We start from the raw sequence: 25,857 nt of genomic DNA, 5'->3' as shown, positions 1-25,857 counted from the left end.
GGACAAGGTATGTGTGAAAAAGGACCCGGGCTTTTTGAGGAAATCATACCATCAAAGTCAGAGGTAATAAAAATGGACAAGGGTTTCAGTCTGTGCTTGCGATTTCTACTTGTTCCTGTGTCTCCCACTTTACATCCACCTTGCCTTCTTTACTGCCCGCTCTGTGGACTTCAAGCTCCTGCATCAGAAACCAAGGTAAAAAAAGACTTTCAGAGACCAGCTTAACCAGCTCCCACAACAGCAGTCAAATTCCTTACAAACATATATCCTAGTTCTGCTTCTCTGAATGCTGATAGTTATATACAAGAAAAACAATGAGGCTAGTGAGATTATCTAAAATGGTACTTGTCATTATACTCTCAAAGTACCTGTGCTAAAGGCTCTATTGTTCACATATTCTTACTGCCTTTCCAAAGATTTTTTAACTTTTTGATAGGGGATTTTCTCTCTGTATTATCAGTACAGGATGGCGCTTAGCACCAACTAGGTTCTTATAAATCCTTTGCTAAATGAATAATTTGAAACACCTCTGTTGACCCTAGCAAAATCTCTTTAAGTAACAATAAGGGTATCAATCTAATTTATATAGTAAGTGAATATATTATCCATCAATAAATACTGAACTGATATCTATTGTTTCATAAATTAAAATCCTAAGAAGTCAATGAAAATAGCAATTATCCATATGGTACATATTTTCAAATATTTCCTATTATGTAAGCTGTCCTGTGTACAAGGACATCCTTATACAAGTATGGGAGAATTAAAAGCAGACAAACCTATAGAAGGGAAGATTTTTTAAATTTATTTGCTGGATTCTTTAGAATAATTTTATGACACATTGGGTCCATATTTTCTGTAGACATATTACTAAAATAACAAAGTCAATAATGTGACTTGATACACAAGATTTCCTTTAATTATTTTAAGAATACTAAAAAAGCTTTAAATTTCCAATAGCCTGTCAGTTGGCCAGGAATAGCTTACACTAAATTATCAGTTCAATGACATGTTTGATTTTTACCCATATGACAAATGTTGAAGTATTTTAGAATATTACACAACTTGAAAAACCTAGTCTCAACTGTCACTTTAATGCAAGATGGTAGAATTAATTACAAATTTAAACTCTAACTTGGTAATCTTTAGTCAGGCAACAAATTTTATTAAAAGCAAACTGCTTATTCAAAAGTGATCATGGAACAACTCAAAATACAGAGCAAGAAGGATGAAAAACATCTCACTGGCCAACAGGCTGTTTTCATTCTCATGTGAAATTCAAACTTCACTTTTGGGAAAGGTTAAGTGTAACTTCAGTAGACAGCAATACAGAAAGACTATGCCACATCGATGAGTCTCCTTGGTCAACTGCTTCTAGCTGTCTCCACAGAGATAGATGCATTTACAAAACTGGCTGTGCTTGAGCCTTCTTTGCAAGGAGCTTCAGATCTGCAATGCACTTGGCAATTGTCTCCTTTTCCTGTGATAAAGAAAGAGCAATTTGTTTAGACATCTCCAAATCACGGAAGGGTATAAACATTCTAATTCTAAAGGATACCTCCTACAAGATCTTGAGGCTCCTACAGAATCTCAAGATGGATTACTGGCTTGATATGATAGACTAGGAATTCTTTATGTGACATAGGGGAGATACAATTTATTTAAAGCAAATCCCAGAAACTAGTTAAAATCACCTGGCTCACAGCTTTTATGAGTGAAACCTACATAGAAATTGAAGCCAGACATTCCTGTAACCACGTGTCACCGATGTTACACAGCTAACAGTTGCTTGAAAACTACCAACCTAACATTAGTAACACAGAAATGTTAAAAATGAGAATAATTTTGTCTCTTTTCTGTATTTTTTGTTTTCCCTGTTTCTTAAATAAACGTGTTACTTTTACACAAGACAATTTATTGAGAAAAAAATCATTAAATGTTGATACACCCTGTTTTTCTAGTCCTTGAGTGTTATACAGAAAATGACTAGAAATGCCTACATATACTATATATTTGGGAAAGAAGAAATCAAGTAAAAAAAAAAAAAAAAAAGAATATAAACTTTAAAAAGGAAATCAAATTTAGGTAAATAATAAAAACATTTCTTTTCCATTCATGACCAGTGATTTAAGTGGCAAGGAAGAGGAAATGGAGTAGAGATCATGGAATGAGGAAATGGAAGGAACTCAGAAATAGCTTTATTCAGTCTGCTGTACAGAAAAATGAAATCTGTTGGTTGTTTCCCAAATGATGGAACCTGAATACAAGTCTGCCACAAGCCGTGCCAACTACCTCCCGCTGTCTCTGATACTGAGAGATTCTCTGATACCAAGTTCTGAGTGAAGAGGAAAGCCACCAAGGCAGGTGGGCAGCATCCTCCAAGTTACCACTACCCAGAGAAACAAAACAGGGTGACCCCATCGTCTGGAGCCTAAAGACTCCCCACCAGCGGGGCGCCTAGGTGGCTCAGTGGGTTAAGCGTCTAACTTCGGCTCAGGTCATGATCTCACAGTCCGTGAGTTCAAGCCCTGCGTCGGGCTCTGTGCTGACAGTGCAGAGCCTGGAGCCTGTTTCAGATTCTGTGTCTCCCTCTTTCTCTCTCTCTCTCTCTCTCTCTCTCTGACCCTCCCCCACTCATGCTCTGTCTCTCTCTGTCTCAAAAATAAATAAACGTTAAAAAAAAAAAAAAAAAAAAGACTCCCCACCAGCAATTCCTAGCCTAACAGCGCATCAGCAGAGGCTCATCAGAAATGAATACAGCTCCAGAAGTTTCAGAACATCATGTACCTGCTGTGCAGAGATGCTCTGCACCACATGCTTCTCCACCCAGTTTATCATGTGCTCTTGTTCCTTTCGACGCATCATGTTCTGCACAGAGATGTGATAGTCCAGGCGATTCTTTACCTCCTTGTATACTCTATGCAGCCGTTCCCGGTAAGTAAGTTCCAGTGCCATAGCAATGTTATTCTGAGGCAAAATTAAGAATTGATGAAAACTGTTTGCATAAGGATCATTTCCACTCTGTGGATTCTGCCAGTCAGAACACCCCACCACTTTCTTGTACTTTACACAAAATTATTTTATTTAATATGAGTAAGAGACACATGTGATAAAAAAAATTCTAATAGCATATTTACAGTAAAAGTATGTTTGAAAGTATATACAGTAAGTTTCCTCCAGTCCCCCCACAGGCCACCATCTTCCTGTATATCCTGTATTTCCTCCCAGAAACATTCAATAAACAAAATACAGGTAAAGGCAGGCGCACGCACGCGCACACACCCACACATCCATTTTACTAATTATGACACGTAGATCCACCTCAATTTTAAGTTACATTGAATTCTACCATACTGGTGGTTCCATAATGCAGTTTAATTAACTAAGCTCTATTAATAGATTAGACTGCTTCCCGTTTTTTTCTACTACAAATATTGCTGCATCTGCTGCGTATGTCTGCACTTGTGTGTCAGTCTCTATTGTAATAATAACATCTGTTGAATACCTACTATGTTCTAAACACTGTGTGTCAATTCAATGAAGTCTTATCATCACACCATGGGACAGTTACTATTACTATATCCATTTTATGGTAAACAAACTGAGGCAGAAGCTAAGGAACTTTTCCAAGGTTACAGAGCTAATAAACTGTGAAGCCAAGATCTGAATACAAGGAGCCAGGCTCTAAAGCCCATGCTCTTAAACTGATCAACACTGTCAAATTCCATAGAAACTTGTACTACTTCATTCTCCTACTGGCAACACAAACCCTGACCAATGATGTTTAGAAAACCTTTTACCTCATGCTATTCTCATAAGCAGAAAAAATGAACTCTGTCATTATCTAAGGAGAAAATTTACATATTTAGGAACCATTTACATGTACTCACTTATCAATGGTCCATGTCCTATGCCTAGTTTTCTACTGGGATATTGGTCTCCCCTAAGGTAACTACCCTTTTGTGTCACATGGAACACACACAGTCTTCCCAGCTGGTCATTTAACTTTGTTTATGCTAATTTGTACATGTAAAATTTTTATGAGATCAATTGAACAACTTTTCCTCTTATAATTTCTGGAGTTTTGCAGTTTTTCTATTTTTATTCTCTTTCAAGTTTTTATTTAAATTCCAATAAATATGCAGCATATTAGTTTCAGGTGTACAATACAGGGATTCAACACTTCCGCACATTATCCGGTGCTCATCACAAGTGCCCTCCTTAATCCCCATCACCTATTTCACCCAACCCCCTGCCCCCTCCTCTCCAGTAACCACCAGTTTGTTTTCTACAGTTAAGTGTCTATTTCTTGTTGTCTCTCTCTTGCTCTTTTCCCCCTTTGCTCATTTGTTTTGTTTCTTAAATCCCACAAGTGAAATCATACAGGCTGTCTTTCTCTGACTTATTTCACTTAGCATACTACTATCAACTCTATCCACGTCGTTGCAAATGGCAAGATTGCATTCTTTTTTTTATGGCCGAATAGTATTCCATTGTGTATATATACATCTTTTTTATCCATGGATTTTTTTTAAACTGAGGTATAATTTAATTTTTATAAACTGAAGTGTAATTTCAAGTATATAACATAAATTCAGTATTTTGCATTCATTGTGAAATGGTCACCAGAGTAAGTGTAGTTAACATCTGTCACCACACAGAAGATCCTGATTTTGTTATCTTTATTAGAAAGGCTTTGCCAACTCCAAAGGAATTGTATTTTTTTTCACGTTCTCTTTTTCCACTTTTATGGTTTCATTCCTTAGAAAGACCTTTAATTCATTTGAAATTTATTTTAGTAGAAAGCAAAAGGTAGGAAGCCAACCTCATGTCTACACAGGGGCCCAATTCTCTCCCCTCTATGATGAAACTGGCACGTCTAAATTGCCTTAGCGTTTAGACCTTCTCTTCCGTGGCACCACCCTGACCTTCTTTTCATGCAATGCACATACTACGTATAGTTTCTTATAATCTTATAATGGGTTTTCATATTTGGCAGGATAGGTTCTCACTACTTCTCTTTTCCAAAATATTCCTGGGTATTCTGCTTCTATTAATAATTAATTTGTCCAAGCCCCAACATCCCCTACCCTCAGGTTATCAGTATTTTCCTTATAAGAATGTGTTAAATTTAGAGATTAAAGCAGGGAGAGTGTATCTCTTTATAATATTGAGTCTTCCAATCTAAGAACAAGGTTCTTAGAACCTTAAACCACATAAGCATTTTCTATTTTTTGAAGTAAAAAGTTTGTACTTTTATAGCGAGGTGTACTCGATGCATCGCTTCCTAGATGGTTTATCTTCTTCCACTGTATTTTCTAACTGACTGCTATTTGGATACGGAGGGCACTGATTTCGTTTCTTAGTAACGTTGCACCCGAACAGCTGACTGAATTTGATCATTAAAAATTTTTAACATTTATTTATTTATTTTGAGAGAAAGAGCACATGCACAAGCAGGGGAGGGGCAGAGAGGAGAGACAGAATCCCAAGCAGGCTCCACACCATCAGCGCAGAGCCCGATGTAGGAGTCGAACTCACAAACTGTAAGATTGTGACCTGAGTCAAGATCAAAAAGTAGGATGCTTAACTGACTATGCCACCCAGGCGCTCCGAATTTCGTTATTAAAAGAGTTACGTTGATTCTCTTAGGTTTTCTAGGTATATAATTAGGTAAGCTTTAAATTATGGTAACTGCCTCTGCTAAATTACAGATCTTTTATTCCTTTCTCTTCTCTAATACCACCTACTACCTCTAGATTAAGATCAAATCAACAACAGTGACAGGGACATTGTTATCTTTTAGTCTGTAGTGTGAATCCTTACAGATCTGCCTGTTACACAGAGACATTAATCTCAAGTAGGCCCTTAATACCTCTAAGTACATTTCTTTAGTCCATTCATCTTCCTGGCCTTCTTTCTCCTAATCTCTGGTACCTCCTTAACTACCTTCACTCTCAGCAAATGACCTTCATCCTGCTTCACTGAGAAAAGGGGAGCAGTAAGAGAACTTCCACAAACTTCTACCACCACATAACCTAGTACACCTGAATCCATACTCGTGTACTTGCCTTCCTTTCTGTAACTGCGGCCGAACCGTGGATGCAGCCCATCCCCCTGCACGCTATGTCCCAAGCCCTCTGGCCTACTAAAGGACATCACTCCAGCAAACCTCTCCCCCCTTTTCTTGCATCAGTTTTTCTCTCTCTCCTAAATTCTATCAGACACTAACATGTAATCATACTTTCCATCTTTTAAAAATCTCGATTCCTACATCCTCCCCTCCTAGCTGCTAATTTCTCTGCTCACTATTACAGTAAAACTCCTTGACATTTTTGACAGTTGTCCTTACTGACTCCACTTTCTTCTTTCCACTTTTTCTTCAACCTACTCCAATCACTTTACTAAAATAGCCCTTACCAAGGTTACCAAGAACCTCCATGTTGCTAAATGTACAGCAAATTCTTAGGCCCTTTATTTCCTCACCATAACTAGAATGACTACAGATTGACACTGTCCTTGTTTTCACCTGTTTTTTGTTTTTTTCTTTTCATCACGTTCTAGTCTTGTAATTTTAAGTACCATCTGTCAGCTCATGACCTCCCCAATCTCCAGCCTAGAATCCTCCCCATAAATTCCAGACTCCTACATCCAATGGTCTGTACCTAACAACTGTACTTGGCTAACTTGTAGGCATTTCAAACCAGTGTTACAAGACTGAAGGCTATTTGCCAACAAAGCAATCAGAGTGACACTTCAACAAAAGTGGGATTGTATTACTCCTCAACTTAAAAGCTTCAATGACTTTCTCATTCAGAGGACAAAGTCCATAGAGAAGCCTACAAAACTTTACCTGATCCAGCCCCTGACCACTATCTACTTTGCTACATTTTCTCCTCCTCACTCATTTCTCTTCAGCTACACTGGCGTCCTCACTCTTCCTGGACTACACCAAACAAGTTTCCAGGTGTAGGCCCTTGTGATTTTTCTTCCCTCTGCTGCAACGCTATTTTCCCAGAAGTCCACATAGCTTCTTCAGTCTCTGTTCTTCAGGTCTCTGTTCAAGTATCACTTCTTCAGGTCACTGTTCAAGTATCACATTAGAGATCTTTCTAGACTGCCTGATAAAAATAACTCCCCCCTTGTAAATCTCTTTTCCTCTAATTAGTTCCTTTTAACTCTATTCCTTTCCTACCTAGTTAATTGTTCTACATCTCACTTATTACCAGTTGGCATTCCCATCTGCTCAATTACTGTTTTTCTATCATTCTCTCAACCCCTGGCTAGAAAGCAGACTCCATGAAGGCAGACTTTCTTTTATTCCCAACACTTGCCTTGACGATCAGGAGCTATTAAGTATTTCATAAACAGAAATGTAGTGACTACCTATTTGAGTCTTATGAAAAAGCTGTATCTTCAAAAGTCAGATTTTATTTCATTCTCTGGTTGAAATCCAAATTATGTATAGAAAGGTTTTAAAGTTTTCTGAGGTTTTTAAACATTTACGTGCTTGAGAATCCTTATGAATCAGTTTTTAAAAACATAACTTCTGCTTCCAGTCTTTGACTGGGTCCAAAAACCTGCACCAGAGACGACTGATACATGTGGAGACCACACTAAGAAATACTGGCCTACATCCTTAATATTTTAGATACCTGTATCTCATTTTTCATTTCATACATGCTTCTGTAATATAAAATATCAATATAAGGCCATGTCACTGTAAATATCAGGCATAAAGCACTGGGCTCAGAGGAGATAACAATATGATTGTTAAAACAAAAATACTTGAATGTGTTCCAAAAATGTTCTAGAAACTAAGCAGTTTAGCATCTAATGATGCCTTGACCGTAGTAAAAAAGTTCCACTGTTTTCTGAATTTGCTTTGTAAACTGGAATGTAAGGTATCAGATTTCCTCACAGCAAGCATATATGAAACACAGAGCATGTATTTTCCCTATGGCCTTAGGGAATGAATACCATTTTTTAGCCAGCTATAATTTAATAACTACTTTCCTTCTGTGTGGATCCAAAATATGTTCTTTTATAACTTTTAATTTTAGAGTAGTAATGCTAATTATTTACCCATTTGACAGATATTGAATATCTAAATAGCTGTAATTGCCAACCCCCACCCAAATCTCTTTTCTTAATAAAATATGTTCAACATATTCAACCATTCCTCATAAGAGATTCTAATTTTTGTTTTAAATGCACACAAACGAGTAACTATTCTCCTTAGGAGGTTCTGAAACCTACCCTCTGGACATCAAAAAGGTAATGGCGCTTTTGAACCAGTGCTTGCTGGGACTTCTCCATATCAATTGCATCCTGGATCTGCTTGATGGAAGCCTGTTTCACCTCTTCTAGTTGGGCAATTTTTTGCTGCAATTATAATTTTACAACAAAGATCAACGAAAGCATAAAGGATAACAAGAGTAACTTCATTTCATGCTTCTTCAAAGTTATATTCTTCATTTGTGAAAACACCCACAAAGAGACATACAGACACAGGAAAAAATGCACAAATCCTTAAAAATAATTGCCCACAATAGTTACACAACATCCTGTTGAATGAACAAAACTGGGAAAACTGGAGAAAGTTTGGTAGATTTAAAAAAATTTATCTCAAATTAGTAACTAGCATTAACACAATTTTCCTCATTATAATTAAATTCACTTCTTGTTAATTAACATTAACATCAGAAACATCACTTGATGGCACTGATGCTTTCAATTTTTTTTAATGTTTATTTATTTTTGAGAGAGAGAAAGAGAGAGCAAGCACAGAGCCTGACGCAGGGTTTGAAGTCATGAACTGTGAGAACATGACCTGAGCCAAAGTTGGATGCTTAACCGACTGAGCCACCCAGGCGCCCAGCACTGATGCTTTCAGCACAATCTAAATTGAGAAATAAGGTTTATGATTCTTACCTCATTGAGTTTATCAGCAAATTCTCCAACAGAGGCACCATATTTTTTAATTATATAGATAAGCAATCCTATTGTTGATATGGCAGTAAAGGTCTCTGCCGTGATCACATATATTTCTTTGGACAGAAAATATAAGATAAGCCCAGTTCCAAGCACATAGGGTCCTAAAAGAAAGAAAAGTTATTTTATGATGGATATACTGTATCTGAAAGGGAAGACAAAAACCTCTGCATTTTATTAGTTGAAGGTATTATATAATGATTTAAGATAACTGGATTTAAAGATGACCCTGCCCTGAGGAGCCATATGGTAGAGTTGAAAGAATAAGGATGTGGACTCCAGGAAATCTGACTCTATAACACGTAAGAAATATTAATAATCTCTGAATTTAGTTTCCTCATCTTTAAAATGGGAATGGTACCTTCTTCACAGGGTGGATGAAACTGAGAAATGTATGTAAAGTGCCTAGCACAACTGCTTAACAAACCTAAACGTCAGGTTACTTCCAGAAGTAATTTGTGCAGCAAAATATACTATTTCTTTATATTGAATAGGAAACAGACACTGGAAATAAGCAAAAAGAACCCAATATAAAAGCTGTATGTATGTAAAAGAATGAATTAAATAAATCGCAGGATTCTCAATTCTTACAGCACCTAACTGCAATGCTACAAACATAGCTATCTTTTTCTTTAACCAGGACATGAGTTCTGAAAGGACACAAAAGCATGATGTAGGTCTCTTTAGGATCTTCTGCTATGCCTCAAAACATGCGAGACAAGGACAAAGCAGGCTTTAGGGCAGCATTTTACAGTTTTTCTGAGCAACACTAGTACCAAAGAATGTTAGGATGTATTATGAAAATAAAAGGGTTATAGTCTAAAATGTATTTTATCCATTTTCCTGAAAAAACTTTCAACAGTTCCTTTTCTAAAAAAAATTTGCCTCCAATATATAAATTTTATTTAAGTTTATTTGAGAGACAGTGTGCATGCATGCCCACGTGGGACAGAAAAAGAGGGAGACAGAATCCCAAGCAGGTTCTTCACTGTCAGCAGGGAGCTCCTAGAAACAGTGAGATCATAACCTCAGCAGAAATCAAGAGTTAGACGCTTAACTGACTGAAGCACTCAGATGCCACTCCAGTATACAAACTTTAAATCTGACTGTGAATCAGAAATTTTATTTTATGTTTTTCTTATTTTTGAGAGCGCACAAGTGGGGGAGGGGCAGAGAGAAGGGGACAGAGGATCTTAAGCGGGCTCTGCGCTGACAGCAGTGAGCCCAATGTTCAGCTTGAACTCATGAACTATGAGATTATGAAATGAGCTGAAGCTGGATGCTCAACCAACTGAGCTACCCAGGTGCCCTGAGTGCAAATCAAAAATTTGAAGTATGAATTTGCAAAAAAGCCTATTCCTATGTAATGTTTTTTATCACCTATGGGGATCTGAGGACCCTAATGTTTCTTGCAAATTCAGGTACAGAAATGCTATTTTAGGCCACTCCCTGGAGGGTTAAAACAAAACAAACAAAAAAACCCAAAAAACTTTGGTTTCCTATGTTCCACAGTCACACCAGTAGTTGTAGCAAGAAAGGCACTGCAGTAAAAGTAAAAAAGTAAAAGTAAACACTGAATTGGAGACCCTGGGTGTAAGTCCAACTCAGTCACTAAAGACAGAATAAATGTCAGCAAATTCTTTATTTGCTAGTTCTTCTGTGAAATAAAAAGTTCTTACAGGACTGTTGTTAAGGATTAAATAACGTAAGTGAAAGAATACTGCATTATAAAAATGTAAGATCTCAGAATAGTTTATGCCTTTTTAAAAGGGAAAAACCTAATATGGCCCAATTTCTGTTTTAATTCTTATATATACAATTTAATAATCTCTATGATCTTACCTAGCTTTATTTCAATCCATAGTTCTTCCACTAACTGACAATACCTTATACAACTACTCATTTCTTTACTGTCTGTCCTGTAACAGAACACGTGTTCCATGATGGCAGGCACCTTAGTTTGCCCCTGTATGCCTAGAAGAATGCCCTGCATAGGGCAGCCATTTAATAAATGTGGTGTATCAACAAATGGCACAACGCTATAAAATCAAGTTAAAATCCCTAACACATTTACTCCAAAGACAAGTTAGAGCAACCAAATCAAAAGTGTTACATTGAATCACTTCCACAATTTACTTTTGACTTCATTTCTGGGGTATATATGGAAGAGGTAAGAGGCCACTAAAATCCTAGGTACACATAAACCATACCAAGTAAACATACTATCGAACACTGGGCAAATGCTCACCTGTTACGCCAGTTTTGGGATAAAGGAACTGGAAGAACTCCTCGGGGATCAGCCCAAAACGAACTTTTCCTCCATATTCAGGAAGAGGTGGTACAGGGGCAAGGCTTGGCTGCCCTGTGTGAAAGATCCTTGTTGCCTGCAATACCCTTCGGGTAGCAATTATACAAATTTAAAGCCTATTCTTTAAAAAGAACACAATGTACACACAATTAGTAGAAACAATGAATGGGGATGAGGACAGAGGCGGTTTCCCACTGTCATAATGGAAAGGGAACAGACCAGGAACAGGAAAGGGAGGGTTCAATAATTAGCTGTGTGACAAAGGTGAATGACTAAAAGATTTGTTTTGTTTTTTAAAATGTTTGTTTATTTTTGAGAGAGAGAGCATGCAAGTGGGGTAGGGGCAGAGAGAGAGAGAGACCGAGGCTCTGAAGTGGGCTCTGCGCTGACAGCAGTGAGCCTGACATATGGCTCCAACTGATGAACCACGAGATCATGACCCGAGCCAAAGTTAAGATGCTTAACTGACTGAGGCACCCAGGTACCCTGACTGGAAGTTTTATGTAACTATCCACCCAAACCAGAAGCCCTTCTGTAGGTCTTAAAGGTCATCTGTCTAGCACTTTGTATGTCTATTACTGGAACTGAAAACATAACATAGACCCTGCAGCCAGATTATCTGGGTTTAAATCCTAGACGTGCCACTAGACTTTGAGCAAGATTAAGCTTCTGTAATCAGATTTCTCTCCGTAAAGTGGGAATAAAGAACATGCTTTTATAGGGTTGCTGTGAGGATTTTATGTAAAGTCTTAGAATGGTGCTAAGCATACGGTAAAGTTCTATGTAAGCGATTAGCTATTACAGTACAGGTCCACTGTGTTGAGAGCACCTTGATGGCAAGGACTTTGGCCCTTCTGAATATGCTCTGTGATGGTGTGCTAACTAATCATGGTGTGAAACAGGCCTTTTCAGTGTCGGACAGATTATGTTGGTCTTTAAGCTGAACTGCTGTGTACAAACTCGAGACCTCTATCCATTAGTTCTAATGTTATTTTTCTATGTAACACACATAACGCTCGTGCATCTGGGTTAAACATCTTCAGTTCTCTCACAATCCTAACTGTCCCCCACAAGGAGCTGTCTGGTTTAATTTACTAAAAGGAGGTATACAGAACTGAACATAATACTCTAAATACAGCTTGATCAATTCTTCGTTCTCCAAATATACATGGAAGACCTGCAAATGCCATTACTGGGCTTAAATCACTGTACTATTACCATGGGTTTGTAAACTATGCTCATATTCCAACAGCTCAAGGTTGCATTTTTAGAAGTTACAGTATATTGGTATCTCATTAAAATTCTGATGAAATAAAATCCTCTAGTCTTTTTATATATGCTGTCAGCTCCGTCTCCTTCAAATCCGCAACATGTTTTTGTCCCCCACCCCCCTGCTCTGCCTCTATCCCTTTGCAATGTAGGCGTTTATACTATTTCATTGATGCTGGTTTGCTGCTTGTCTTTTGAATATTTCTCCTCTCAATGTCTTGGCTAGCCCACCAACTTTTGAAATCTGAGAATCATGCTCAAGATTCTTTCATTTAAATGAGGTTTCTCAACCTCACCACTACTGACTTTCTGGACTATTGTCAATTTTTTTGTTGCTGTGGAAGGCTGTTCTGTGCACTGTAGAGTGATTAGCAGTACCCCCAAGGCCTTTATACACAAGATGCCAATTAGCATCCCCTCTCCCACCCAGTGGTGACAACCAAAAATGTCTTCAGACATTGCCAAAATGTCCCCTGGAGAGCAATACTACTCCAGGACGAGAACCAGATTTAAATCAGTGGTTTAAATCTTGAACTATAGAAGTTGCTTCAACAAGTTCTTGAACTATTTAAACTTGCTTGTTTAAACTATAAAACTTGCTTCAGACCAACTCAAATTCTCTCCCCAACTGCCTTAGTTCAACCCCTCATTATCTCTGGCCTAAACCAGTTAACAATCCCAAACCTGGTCTCCCTGCTTCTCGACAAATATACCTCTTAAACTTAGCTCCTCCCCGCTACTGCCAATGTTTTTAAAATGCAAATTTGACTTTAAAACTCTTCAATAGGCTCTCCTGCCTACAGAAAACAAACTCCTTAATATAGCATACACGATTCAGCACCTGTCAGATTTTATATCATCTTCCTTCATTCTCCTACCCTCTAGCCATATGGAACTACTCAGAGCTCTCAAAAACAAACAAAAAAACCAAAAACATGCCTCATGCTGCTCCTTCTGCCTGGTATGTCTTTCACTAAACGGCTGCCAAGCCCAAGCAGCCTTCACAACATTTCAAGCATATCCTTTATAAAGGCCTCCCCAATCTCACATTCAGTCATCCTTATGTCAGGTGTTGGCAGTACAGCAATGAGCAGACAAGGTCCCAGCCTTCACATTCTAGTGGGGTTGTGGAACGTATGAGTGTGTAGGTCCACATACAATTTCAGGCACTGAAAGTCTATGAAGAAAAATGGGGTGGGGTAAGGTAAGGAGCTAAGGAGCAATGCAGTGCAAAAGGCTTTTTTGGTAGGAGGTCAGACGACACTTGAGTCAATGACCTGGGGAAAAGAGAGAACAAGTACAAAGACCCGAGGCAACAGTAAGCTTGGCAATTTTCAAAGGAACAGCGAGAAGGCCAGCATGGCTGGAGAGTGTGCTAAAAAGAGAATATAAAGAGATAAATCGAGAGGGAGGATGAGATCAATTCATGTTGGATCTTCTGCGTTATGGTAACTCTGAATTTTATTTCAGTGGGATGGGGAGCTCTGGAGGGTTTTGTTGGGACTGGGGGGAGGGGTGGGGGTCATGTAATCCTTAAGGCTACTGTGAGAACAGGTTGTAACAGGACAAGAACGGAGATGCAACAAGACTAGTTAAGAGACTACTGAAATAGACCAGGTGAAAGTTGACAGTCGTTCATACTTCAGTAGCAGTGGTAGTGAAAAAAACAAGAGTCCAGATAAAATCTGGAGGAAGGGCCTTGTTGAATGAATTAAATATGGAATGTGGAAGGAGAAATCAAGGATGTTCCCTATATCTTATATACAGTTATTTTATTTATGACTTCTTTTACAATTACTTGTTAACTTGTCCATATGGAATCTTTTTTTTTTCTGATAAGCTAGAAGCAATTATAGCCTCACTTTATTGCACACGCAAAAATGACAGATGGATTAAAGCCATTTTTTCAAGGCACAAATAGCTATCAAATCTGGCAAGATTTAGGACTAAGTCGGGAAGCAAAAAGAAATTCCAAAGAAAACTGACATGTTTTATGAAACATGAGTGACAGACGGTAACACTAATCACATACTATGTATCAAGCACTGTTCTTAGAGTTTCACAGGAACCAAGTCTCTTAGTTCTCATAACCCACAATGTACTATTATCTCCATTTTGCAGATGAGGAAACTGCAGTCACACAGCATTACAAGTGGAGGAACCAGGTGTATCATGTTCTAGCTTTAGAGTCTTTGCTCTAAACCATTACTCTCTACCACTGCCTTCTCTAGAAGACTGAGCTCCACAAAACCAAGTTAGTTAGCCTTCCTCATTTTTCTATCTTTGGTTATGTAGGTAGGAAGACATTTACTGAACGAATGATTTCTCTGACTCTTAAGATTTGGTAGTAAAAGTTGGAATCTGGGAGAGACTGAAAACAACATTCTTCTTTTATTTAACAGAACTCGTTTTTGGGTATGCAATCTATCAACTCCGATTCCGGCTGTGGACTGTGACAGCTACCTCTAGCTGAAGGTCAGAAGGGAAAGGGGCGGGGCTTAGAAGACACCAAACACCAGTTTCCAGCTTAGTTAGAACACATCGCTTAGCCTATTAATCTTTGCCGTTAGATGACACAATGTTCCAGGCGGTTAGAACAACACAAATGTTTGAATGAGGCTTTAAGCTTTTCAAAATTACCTAAAGAGGGTAACTTCAGGCCTAAAGCTAAAAGGGGGTTACAGAGAAATGAAACGAGGTGATAAAACAAGGACGAAAGGCAGTATTACACTTCTCCTACTTACCCTGGACCGAGGAAGGCTGCGTTCTTCAGACGGGGGGCTACACAGAAACAAGGCGCAGGTCAGCAAGGTCAAGGTGAAATCTCGTCTGCCCCTCCCTCGGTCCCCGCGAGGCCTGCCCACTAAGACCATGGACTCCTCTTTCCTGTCCCCCGGGACTCCCACGCTCCCCTTACGAGAGACGTAATTCATTTCTCATTCAGGCCCAAGTCTTGCGCCTTTCTACACCCCATTTCCTCCCACCCCTCCCATGGAATCCTAGACGCATTCCTTTGCAATCATCCTGATAGCCCGGACTAGGGTCTAGACGGCTCACCCGCTGCAGCGGCCGCAGAAAGCACCACCCGGGACAGCATAGTCAGCGAGGGTCCACGCAGCACTCTCCGCGTCCTAGTGACCCGGGCAAGAGACACTGTCAGGGGCGGGAGCAAGATGGTCGCTCACAAGTCTCGCGAGAACACAACGTTGCGTCCTCTGACCATTAACTGGCCTCGGATTTTTTTCTCGCGATACGAGGCACGGAACGCGGAGACCCTTTTGCCAGAGCTCAGCCGGCTGCGGAAGGGACCCGTACAAGCAATTCTCGCGAGATGTAGAGTGACCGTAGCTTGTGGAGAGGGGCGGAGGCCCAGAGGGGCACCACGTGGGGACTGCCAGAGCTGTCTCGGGCGGGCGGGCGTTCAGTTTGGGTCTAGGCTGGAGTTGGAACCGTGGAGATGCGAAAGGAAACGCCGCCCCCACTAGTGCCCTCGGCGGCCCGCGAGTGGAACCTTCCCCCTAATGCGCCCGCTTGTATGGAACGACAGTTGGAGGCTGCGCGGTATCGTTCTGGTGAGCCAAGATCCCGGGCCTGGGAGCTCCCTCATCCTGCCCGGGATGCCCTTTCCCAGGACTGGCCTTTCCAGCGCTCCTTCCCGCCCCGCATGCCTTCCTGACCCCCACCTCGCGTCGCCTAGTTCAGTCCCCAATCTTAACCCCGCGTTCCTGAGCTCAGACCCAGACCCGGCCCGCGTGCTGTTCAATGTGGTCACCATGGAGACGAGCCCTTCCACTAGTCCCGTGCTGACAGCTTGTACTTCCCTTAGATGGGGCGCTCCTGCTCGGGGCCTCCAGCCTGAGTGGCCGCTGCTGGGCTGGCTCCCTCTGGTTGTTCAAGGACCCTTGTGCCGCCCCCAACGAAGGCTTCTGTTCCGCTGGAGTACAGACGGAGGCCGGAGTGGCTGACCTCACTTGGGTTGGGGACAGAGGTATCCTAGTGGCTTCCGATTCAGGTGAGTCACTTTCTCCTCGACCCCACAGGTGAAATAGATGATGGGATACTGGTCGGGCTGGACTCAATCTTTAATGTTCCATAATCAGTGCTTAGGGGGGCTTGAGGAGAGCTCAAGCTTAGGGGGGCCAAAGGAGAGCTTGGGGGGCTTGAGGAGAGCTCAGTGCTTAGGGGGGCTTGAGGAGAGCTCAGTGCTTAGGGGGGCCAAAGGAGAGCTCTTGTGTAGTGGGAAAATACCTTTCGGAGACTATAAATTGCATGGGGGGAATTTCTAACAAAATTAAGGAATGGATAAGAACCATTTTATGTTTCCAGTAACCTTCCCAGTATCTCTCCTCAAACCCAGACAATCTTGATCTTAAAGATGATGCTTAAGTCAGTTTGTGTTGTCTCTTTCCATTTCTTCCCATTTTCTTCTTTTTAAATGTCTTTATTTTGCTTCCTTTGTTTTGAAAGTCAGGTTCAGCAATGGAGTCTTTGACATTAAAAAAAAAATCAGTATTTGGGTGTTGGAAGGCATGCATAGAAGTGGGGCATTGAAAACTGAGCCTCTCTGACAGTTGAGCATGAGCACTACATATTCAAGACAACTTTTGGGGTGTTTTCTGTACTTAATCTGTCCCTGTGCAAGACATTCAGTTATTCAGCATATTTTTAAAGATGCTGTGAGACATTTATGCAAGTTGTTCAACAAATACTAATGTTCAAGCAATTGGGAAGATTTAACCACACTGGGCTCTGTGCTACACAGATTGTGGAGACTTTAGCCTTGTCTCCTGGGACTTATTTTCCAGTGTTTTCTCACTGGAAGCCAGATAATGAATTTTGCCAGTCATTCCACCTTTCCTTGTCTTTCTAGAAGTTTTCCCCACCTCGTTTTCTGGATTGTTAACTAAGAAAACAGTAATGCCAGCATAAAGCCAGATGGCTTGGAAATTAGCTAAATTCTCTGATGATAATGGATTTTGCTTTTATAGCAATAGCTTACTTTGTTAGTTTAGTGACAATGGATTCACTTGAACCTTAGACGTGAGTTACTGTCTTGGTGTTGTCCATGCTCATTTCCCTCAACCTTCACCCCACTCCCAACAGGTGCTGTTGAATTGTGGGAGCTGGATGAGAATGAGACACTCATTGTCAGCAAGTTCTGCAAGTATGAGCATGATGACATCGTGTCTACAGTCAGTGTCCTCAGCTCTGGCACACAAGCTGTCAGCGGTAGCAAAGACTTCTGGTGGGTCCTTGTGTTTATCGCTCCTGTATTTTAGACCTCTGCTGGGTTCCTTTACTATCTTATTAGTCTCATCGAGTAATGTTTTGGGCTTATTGTAAGAACCCCGTGATTAATTATGATTAAAATTTTCTTAGAGATATTGCAATCTATTGTGAATAGATCTTAGTAGCAGCCCAGTAAGCAATGACATAGGACATGTCAAAGGAAGTTCTTGTTTGGACACGTGTTTTTATGTAGATAGTATAGGTCAAAATTAAGACTCTGTTTCCTTTTGCTTCTTAGTATCAAGGTTTGGGACCTTGCCCAGCAGATGGTACTGAATTCATACCGGGGTGAGTATACATTCTTTTCAGTCTGGCCTTAGCTGTTTTGTTGTTATTCTCCCCTTGGGCTCATTGACTTTGGATGTTAGGGGCAGCAGTTCCTTGCCCTCTGTCTGATGGTTTTCTTCCAAAATTATAGTCAGGCCCCAGTATCTGTCCCTAGCCTTTTCTGAATTTCCCTGTTTCTGGTAACGGCCCCACCATCTTCTTGGCCACAGGGGACTCCACCTCTCAGTCCTGTTCCCCCCTCCTGCTTCCTCACTATTAGTGGGTCCCCAAGTTCTTTGGAACCTTTTTCCCCTTGGTCAGGGATCTTCCTTTCCATTTCTTTCTTTCTTTCTTTCTTTCTTTTTTTTTTTTTTTTATTTTTGAGAGACAGTGTGAGTGGAGAATGGGGAGAGAGAGAGGGAGACATAGAATCTGAAGCAGGCTCCAGGCTCTGAGCTGTCAGCAGAGCCCAATGTGGGGCTCAAATCCACAGACCTGGGATCATGACCTGAGCTGAAGTCGATGCTTAACCGACTGAGCCACCCAGGCGCCCTCTTGCTTTCCATTTCTGATGCGTTTTGTTTTCAGGCTTTACCTCGCATAGATGGTGGTACTCACCTCATCTCTCCACCTGTAGTCCCTCATCTTTTGTGGTTTCTGTGACTTGTGGATCAACATCCCCTTTTCTTGTCCTGGCATTCAAGCCCTTCTGTCACTCTCCCTTCAAACATACTGCTCTAATTAAACCCAAGCATAGTAGATCCTTGGCCTTCTCCAAGTATAAACCTGAGACGTGGGAATCTTGAGCTTTTGAGTATTCACTTCCACAAAAGTTTTGTTTTTCTGGTGAGAACTATCACTTCGTATTGTTACTTTTTCTGCTTACTTTCATTAATAGCAGTACCAGTTGACTTTCTTCTGAGAGCCATTCTTCATGAAGATGACATCTTCGCGAAGATAATGCGTAGAGCATTAATGTGTGTGTGGCTAAGAGATGTTCATTCAATAGCTAAGGGCCTTTCCCTGCCAATTCTAACTTTGTGCCAAAGCAAAATCAAACTCATACACATCCTGGACCTTCAGGGTCCAAGACCCATAAACAGTCAAACAATGTTAAAATGCTGGTGCCGGAGTCTGTTACGTGTGCCTTTTGTTTCTTAGGCCCACGAGGGGTTTTCCTGGTCTGTGCTAACTCTTTCAGTACTTCCTCTGTTCAGCTTTTTTCATTAGTTCTTTGTATTTTTGTCTGAATTGCAAATCCCCTGAGGGCAGAGGCACTACGTAGTATCTTTTTTTTTTTTTTTTAATATAATTTATTGTCAGTTTAGCTAACATAAAGTGTATGTAGTGTGCTTGGTTTTGGGGGTAGATTCCCGTGATTCATTGCTTACGTACGGCACCCAGTGCTCATCCCATCAAGTGCCCTCCTCAGTGCCCATCACCCATTTTCCACAGTGTGGAAGTTCCTCAAAAAGTTAAAATAGAACTACCCTACGTCTTCTTTATCTTTTATACTTTCCCATGGTGCTTGTGTCTGAGCTTTGCTTTCACTTGAACAATCCTTTGTCATTGTGTTGGCTTTCTATGGAATCTAGGGCAGGGAAAGAACTATGGAAGGTGGTTTGATTACATTCTCCTGTCTTGGGGCAGAGCCATATTCAGACCACTTCAGGTAATCTGGTCAGATGCCATTATAGTAGGTGGTTTCCACAGCATGTAATTAACACATAGCAGCGATCTTCAGAATTTTTAGCATGTCGGCCTGAAAATTTTTCAAAAAATTACCCTCTCACACATTTTGATATTGGCAACTAATTTAAGTTTAAACAGTTGCAAAGGAAGTAATTTCTGGTCATTTATTGTGTACTGGTTTCAAGGATATGTTTGTCAAAATTTTGGACTTGGAGATTAAGCCTCTTCAATATGCAAAATATCTACCAAATAAGCTAACTGGCTAAAAACCAATCAGCACTGTTATGCCAGCTGGCCAAGTTAGACTTCACTTCCTGTCAGAAAAAGTCCGACTTCGTTTTTAGGTTCAGTTAGACTTGTCAGATGTGTCCTTACCACAAGCGTTTGCCATATTTTTCAAAATTGTCATTGTTAGGCAGAAACAGAGATAAGTCCCAGAGCCACCCTGGTGCTCGTGTGTTGTGGTTTGTGGTCCGGTGAAACGGGGCCAGCCCCTCCACTGGATTTTACCCAGGTGCTCTTTCATTTACTCTCTGGTTCTTAGGGAAAAGCCCCTTTTGGGATTTTGTACCCCTGTGGGTTTTGTACCCCTAGGCATCGTGCCATGGTGAGGTGTGGGACGGCCGAGAGGTACTTGTGCCTTCTACGCCTGGGAAAACGGGAATGTGAGAGCGGAGGGAGGCAAGGGGCACAGGCAGAGTGCGGCAGCTTCTCGGTTCGATTTCAGGAAAGAGAACATCGGAAAAGTTTACTTCCCTAAAAGTAGCAGCGTCTAGAAGTCCCTTGAAAGGCTCTGTGTTACCTGGAGGTGTGTGTGTGCTACACAGCAGAATACAGTTGCTGTTCTGGAGTGTACATTCCTTCATGCTTCTTGCTCAGCCCCTAATTCCTCTTTCTTGTCTTTGCTAATTCATTTTTCTCCCCCAAGCCTTTTTAGGTTCTGTAACTCCACCAACATTTTCTCCGGGGTTTTGTCTAATCCAAAATCTCTCACAGAACGGGTTAAGTCGCATCCTGAGACCAGGCCCGTTTCTCACACCTCCCTCGGTAGTATCTGGGCTGCTCGGTAGTAATGCGTCCAGCTTCTGCTCTGTCCTACTTCGCTTTCTCTCTCCTTCACAGCTCACTCCGGGCAGGTCACCTGTGTCGCCGCCTCTCCCCACAAGGATTCCGTGTTCCTTTCATGCAGTGAGGTGAGATACAGCCTCTCCTTCCCTCCCCACTTCCTAACCACACTCAAACCTCTGGCCACAAGTCTAGAGTGGACACCTGGCCGGCAGCTGCTTTGGGGATTGTGAAGCCTTTTTTCCATCCCTCCTCCTTCTAGGACAACAGAATTTTACTCTGGGATACCCGCTGTCCCAAGCCAGCATCACAGATGGGTGAGTCTGAGAGCCAGTGGTGGGAGGGTATACTAGCAACCCACCTGGCAGAGGCTTCCTTGGCAAGAGACAAAGGCACAGTCACCAGATCCTCAGTCATTGTGACATAGGGGACGTAATCACTCTCTTTCCCTCTGAGGTTCTATTGATTCCATTTTGTGCAGTGGGGCCAAAAGGAAGGGTAGGCTTGTGGGTGGCCGATTCTGTTCCTGGGACGGGTGGACAGAGGGGCCAGAATTATTCTCTTCATGCTTTATGCCTGAAACTTGCCTGTGACTCGGGTCCGTCCAGAAAGGGCAGGAGGCTGAGGGATCAATGAGGTTTTGAGGGTCAAGGGCAAGGACACAACTGTCTTCACAGGGTTTGGGAAGGCGAATAAAGGTGCTTCTGGGACTTAGAGTGACTTCGTTTGAGAAGCTTCTTCACAGAGCTAGGCTCTGAGTCTTATTTCAGAGCCCTCTTCTCTCTGCAGGCTGCACTGCCTCTGGCTACCTACCTACCTCCTTGGCTTGGCATCCTCAGCAGAGTGAAATCTTTGTCTTTGGTAAGCCTGTCACACCACATTTTTACGCCAGGAAGGGGGAGGACGAGGGCACGCTGACCCTGTAACGCACAAGGCTCCAGCTGCACAATCTCAGCAGCGCACTTGGGCATCACCTGTATTATGCCAGTGATAAGGCGGGATGATCCAGAAGTGGTTTTCGTTTGGCTTTGGGGAAAAAAAAAAACATGACGACTTTTTTCCTGGTAGATTTGATTACTGATTGTGCATTCCAGCTCCTATATTCCGGGCTTGGCTGCAAGTCGGTGGAGTACAAAACAAGTGGATTGCTCTATAGGGACTTCTGTTGCAGAATAGGGCTCACTCTCGTGCTCTTGTGGTGATGAGGCTGTGCGTGTGGTGACATAGTCTGTGGTTGAAATAATAACTACCTCATTCATTAATTTTCAACAACTACCAGTGACTAACGATCCCTACTTTACAAAAGAAGAAACTGATGCTCAGATTGGTTAGCTTGTGCAAGCTTGAGGAACTAGCATTCAGATCCAGGTCTGGCTGACGCCAGGGCCCATGCTCTTACCCACTGTGATGGGCTCCCTCTTTTCTCTAGGTGATGAGAGTGGGACCATCTCCCTTGTGGACACCAAGAGTGCAAGGTGTGCCCTCAGCTCAGCTGTCCACTCCCAGTGTGTCACTGGACTGGTGTTCTCCCCACACAGGTACTGTCCTTTGTTCCCAGGGGCCTGGTGGGTGTGAATGGGAGTGCTTATGTTTGCAAAGCATTAGCTGATTAGGTCATTCCTTAAAGCAGACGGTGCTCTAATTAAGGTTTCAGAACACGAAAGATCTCTTAAGACCATAGTCCTTTTTTGGGTAGCATGGTCTTGTGTTCACATGGCTAAAATAGGGTCTTGTTCCTGCACAACACCCAAAATGATGAATATCGTGGGCTTCTGGGACTGTGTGATTGGGAAAGCCTGTGTTTCTGGGTTATTGCTGAAGCTGCAGGGAGGGCCTAGATGGGGTGGTTAGTTGCCAGGATGATGGTCAACCCCGGCTTGCTCCATTTCCCTCATCCTTCCCTGCAACTTGTAATGTGGACTTGAGTGGTAGCCAGACCTTAACCTGAGGTGGGGATCAGGCCACCTCCTCTGGGTTACTTTGGGGTGGGGGTTGAGGGCAAACCAGGTAGGATTGTCTTGGAACCATGGCTTTACCCCTCATAACCGCCCCCCGCCCCCTTGGTCTCCTAGCTCTCCCTTCCTGGCCTCTGTCAGTGAGGACTGCTCACTTGCTGTGCTGGACTCGGGCCTTTCCGAGGTGTAAGTGTGAAGTGGGGTCCTGTGACCGGGAATCGGGGACAAGAGTGGAGGGTGGCTGGGTCCTTTCTGTCTCCATGCACTGTCTCTCTCAAGGGGGCTGGGTGATGGGAGCAGGCTGACACCGACCGGCTCCCCGTCCCCAGTGCTGGCTCACAACTGGCCCTGGTAGAGGAGGGGTGTGGTGGTCGGTGGGATTTCCAAGTCTGGTGTTCCAGCTGTCTCCCAGAAGGGGGCAGTCTACCCTTTTCACGCGAAGAACACGTATATGAGATGCAACCTGCTGTGCAGTGAAAGGCACCAGAGTCCCTGAATTATACTGCCTTCTTTGCCATGATGTGCTCTCTGATCCTGGCCCATGTTACTACCCTTGCTGTAGCCACCATTTCTTCATGAAGTTAGGGTGCTGGATTGAAGGGTCGATGAAGTTCCCTGGATGATTACACTCTATCCTGGTGACAAGGCCACACATCTGGTGAAGTTTGTATAACACATCCCAAAAAGGTGCCCTGGATGTGTTGGATTCTCTCTTTTCTCCAAGCCTGCTTTTTCCTCGTTCTCACCGTGCCCATACTTTCCTTTTCTCTCTTCTAGGTTTAGAAGCCGAGCCCACAGAGACTTTGTGAGAGATGCTACGTGGTCCCCGCTCAATCACTCCCTCCTTACCACAGTGGGCTGGGACCATCAGGTCACCCACCACATCGTGCCCATGGAGCCTCTCCCAGCCCTTGGACCTAAGAGTGTTGCTGAGTAGATAAGACAAAAAACAAATCCCCCATGAGTAACCACTCCCTTTGCCCTGCCCTCTCAGTCTGTGAGACCACAGGAGCCTTATACACTATGTTGATACACTAGATCTGGGCAGTTAATAGGCATTGTCTCTCAGCCCAAGGAGGGCTGGATTCTGGGATCCTGTAGTCCCAGGGAAGAAAAACTTTCCTAAAATTGGATATGTATGTGTGTCTGAGTGTGTGTGTAGATGCATAGTTTTTGGTGGTGGGGGGGAATTAAAATCCATCTTATGTCTTTCCCAAGTCCTTCCCCCACCAAAAAAAACACAAAAACAAAAAAACCCCCAAAAAGTTCACAAAAGGGTTTTATGCTTCCTATGTAGCTGTGCATGAGGAATTGGCCGTGGCTAGATGGAATGTGGGATGTGGGCATCCCTGGATTCTTGGAAGCAGCTTATATACTACTCATGGAGATAGAAGCAACTTTATTTTTTATAAAACTTAATCTACCTTTCTCATGGGCAATGCTTCCATCCACAAAACTCTTGCCCGACTCACCTTGAGGAAGAGCCAGAACACTCATCATAGTTTTGCACATCTCCTTGCCGTGAAACTGACTCAAAAATACATTTTTTGGCTGGTGCCTGTGTAATGCTCCCCACCCCTCATGGAGTTGTGTGTATGAAAGATGAGTGTTTTCCTGTCGTAGATTCCATGGAAAAAGTTGGGGGGGTGGTACAGAGCTTAAAGGCATTTCGATTAAGTGAAAAACTGACCCAGGCTTGCAGAGAAACATGTGCCACATCTCCCACCCCCAAACAGCTTGGGGCCTGACCTCTCCTGGCCTCTGGATCCCTTTCTCTGGATATAGGAAGTCTGAATGCTGTTTTTGTGGACTCCGAAGATTTTAAATGCAGCATCAGAGAATCAGAAATACTGGTTGGTGAAATAAAAAGTTTAGGCTTTGCTGGCCTGTCTTTTGAAGTGTGTGTTATGTGCAGTTGGACACATCTCACTTACATGAGGCATCAGGGTGTTCGTCTTCTAGCCCGTTGTCTGTGTGCTTCCCCAGCCCTTAGAGCAGCTAGTTGGAACTTAAAGTATATGTTGAGTCACTTGGGTTGATGGGCTGGCTACCACCATAAATCATGGTCAATTACGGATTATGAAACTCAATACAATCAATTATGTACTTTAGTGCTTTGCAAGTTTAGCTCAGCTAAAATCACATGAAACTGAGGTAGTTTGAAGGAATATGGACGAAATATAAATAAAGCTTCCATGCTGCACCCTTGCCAAGCATGAGCTCTTGTCACAATAACCCCCAAGTAAAAACGAATTTGTAGTCCTGTGCTGTACTGGGCTTGGGGTAGGTGGGAAGAAACCCTTCACCGTTCTTAACTACAGCTTCTTGGAAGGTAATAAGGTGGGTGGGTAGAAACATTTTAAGTTCTTCTCAAGGTAAACTTCACAAAGTTGTGATGGCCTAGAGAAAGGAGGGGTGAGGTGGGTAGGAACTAAATTTGCCTAGTCCTTTTCCTGGTGAACTCAGCCATGGTGGAGAGGAAAGCAGTGGAGATGAGAACCCAAGGAAATGTCCACCTGTATCAGGGTGTTTAAAATGACAGGAAAGAAAGAAAACCTAGGTTTTGAAGAACCACATTATTGTAAAAAAAAAAAAAAAAAGGGGGCGCCTGGGTGGCTCAGTCGGTTAAGCATCTGACTTCGGCTCAGGTCATGATCTCATGGTTTGTGAGTTCGAGACCCACGTCGGGCTCTGTGCTGACAGCGCAGAGCCTGGAGCCTGCTTCACATTCTGTGTCTCCCTCTCTGCCCCTTCCCTGCTCATGCTGTGTCTCTCTGTCTCAAAAATAAACATTGAAAAAAAATTGGTTTAGATTCTGATCTGTGCTGATGAGAGTGATCACATCTGTTGATTGCCACCGAGACATTTGCAAACCTAATCAAAATCACCCCCCCCCCCCCCGGGCTGCGTGTGTGTGTTACAGTGAGCAAACAATGAGAAATGCGGTATTACACATAGGGTTATTCACTTGGGTCCTGGATGTGGGAATGGTTTCAGTAGCATGAGCATAGACTTACT

The 25,857-nt window shown here is 42.3% G+C and overlaps 2 protein-coding genes across 2 annotated transcripts; one reads left to right on the top strand and one right to left on the bottom strand.

Moving 5' to 3' along the window:
* Positions 1-782: 782 nt before the first annotated feature.
* Positions 783-15,761, bottom strand: ATP5PB (ATP synthase peripheral stalk-membrane subunit b). The gene is made up of 7 exons (XM_015066156.3): positions 15,629-15,761; positions 15,316-15,352; positions 11,243-11,388; positions 8,935-9,098; positions 8,260-8,385; positions 2,788-2,967; positions 783-1,480 (listed from the first exon to the last, which is right to left on the bottom strand). Exons 1-7 carry the CDS (start codon positions 15,666-15,668, stop codon positions 1,403-1,405), a joined length of 771 nt encoding a protein of 256 aa, XP_014921642.1. The 5' UTR covers positions 15,669-15,761; the 3' UTR covers positions 783-1,402.
* A 103-nt stretch (positions 15,762-15,864) lies between these two features.
* Positions 15,865-24,737, top strand: WDR77 (WD repeat domain 77). The gene is made up of 10 exons (XM_027058360.2): positions 15,865-16,143; positions 16,398-16,583; positions 17,675-17,816; positions 18,099-18,148; positions 20,942-21,012; positions 21,147-21,201; positions 21,674-21,745; positions 22,314-22,422; positions 22,957-23,025; positions 23,617-24,737. The coding sequence occupies exons 1-10, from the start codon at positions 16,029-16,031 to the stop codon at positions 23,774-23,776; spliced, it is 1,029 nt and encodes a 342-aa protein (XP_026914161.2). The 5' UTR covers positions 15,865-16,028; the 3' UTR covers positions 23,777-24,737.
* The last annotated feature ends 1,120 nt before the right edge of the window (positions 24,738-25,857 follow it).

Source organism: Acinonyx jubatus, chromosome C1, assembly GCF_027475565.1.
Source record: "Acinonyx jubatus isolate Ajub_Pintada_27869175 chromosome C1, VMU_Ajub_asm_v1.0, whole genome shotgun sequence".
Classification (NCBI taxonomy): Eukaryota; Metazoa; Chordata; class Mammalia; order Carnivora; family Felidae; genus Acinonyx; species Acinonyx jubatus.
This window is presented reverse-complemented; position numbering and strand designations above follow the sequence as displayed.

Coding starts and splice junctions, on each gene's coding strand:
- WDR77 (XM_027058360.2), top strand. CDS start 16,029: ATGCGAAAGGAAACGCCGCCCCCACTAGTGCCCTCGGCGGCCCGCGAG. Junction 21,746..22,313: donor GAGTGAAATCTTTGTCTTTG/GTAAGCCTGTCA, acceptor TCTTTTCTCTAG/GTGATGAGAGTGGGACCATC. Junction 23,026..23,616: donor GACTCGGGCCTTTCCGAGGT/GTAAGTGTGAAG, acceptor TCTCTCTTCTAG/GTTTAGAAGCCGAGCCCACA.
- ATP5PB (XM_015066156.3), bottom strand. CDS start 15,668: ATGCTGTCCCGGGTGGTGCTTTCTGCGGCCGCTGCAGCGG. Junction 11,389..15,315: donor GCAGCCTTCCTCGGTCCAGG/GTAAGTAGGAGA, acceptor TGCTACCCGAAG/GGTATTGCAGGCAACAAGGA. Junction 2,968..8,259: donor ACCTTTTTGATGTCCAGAGG/GTAGGTTTCAGA, acceptor ATTTTGCCTCAG/AATAACATTGCTATGGCACT.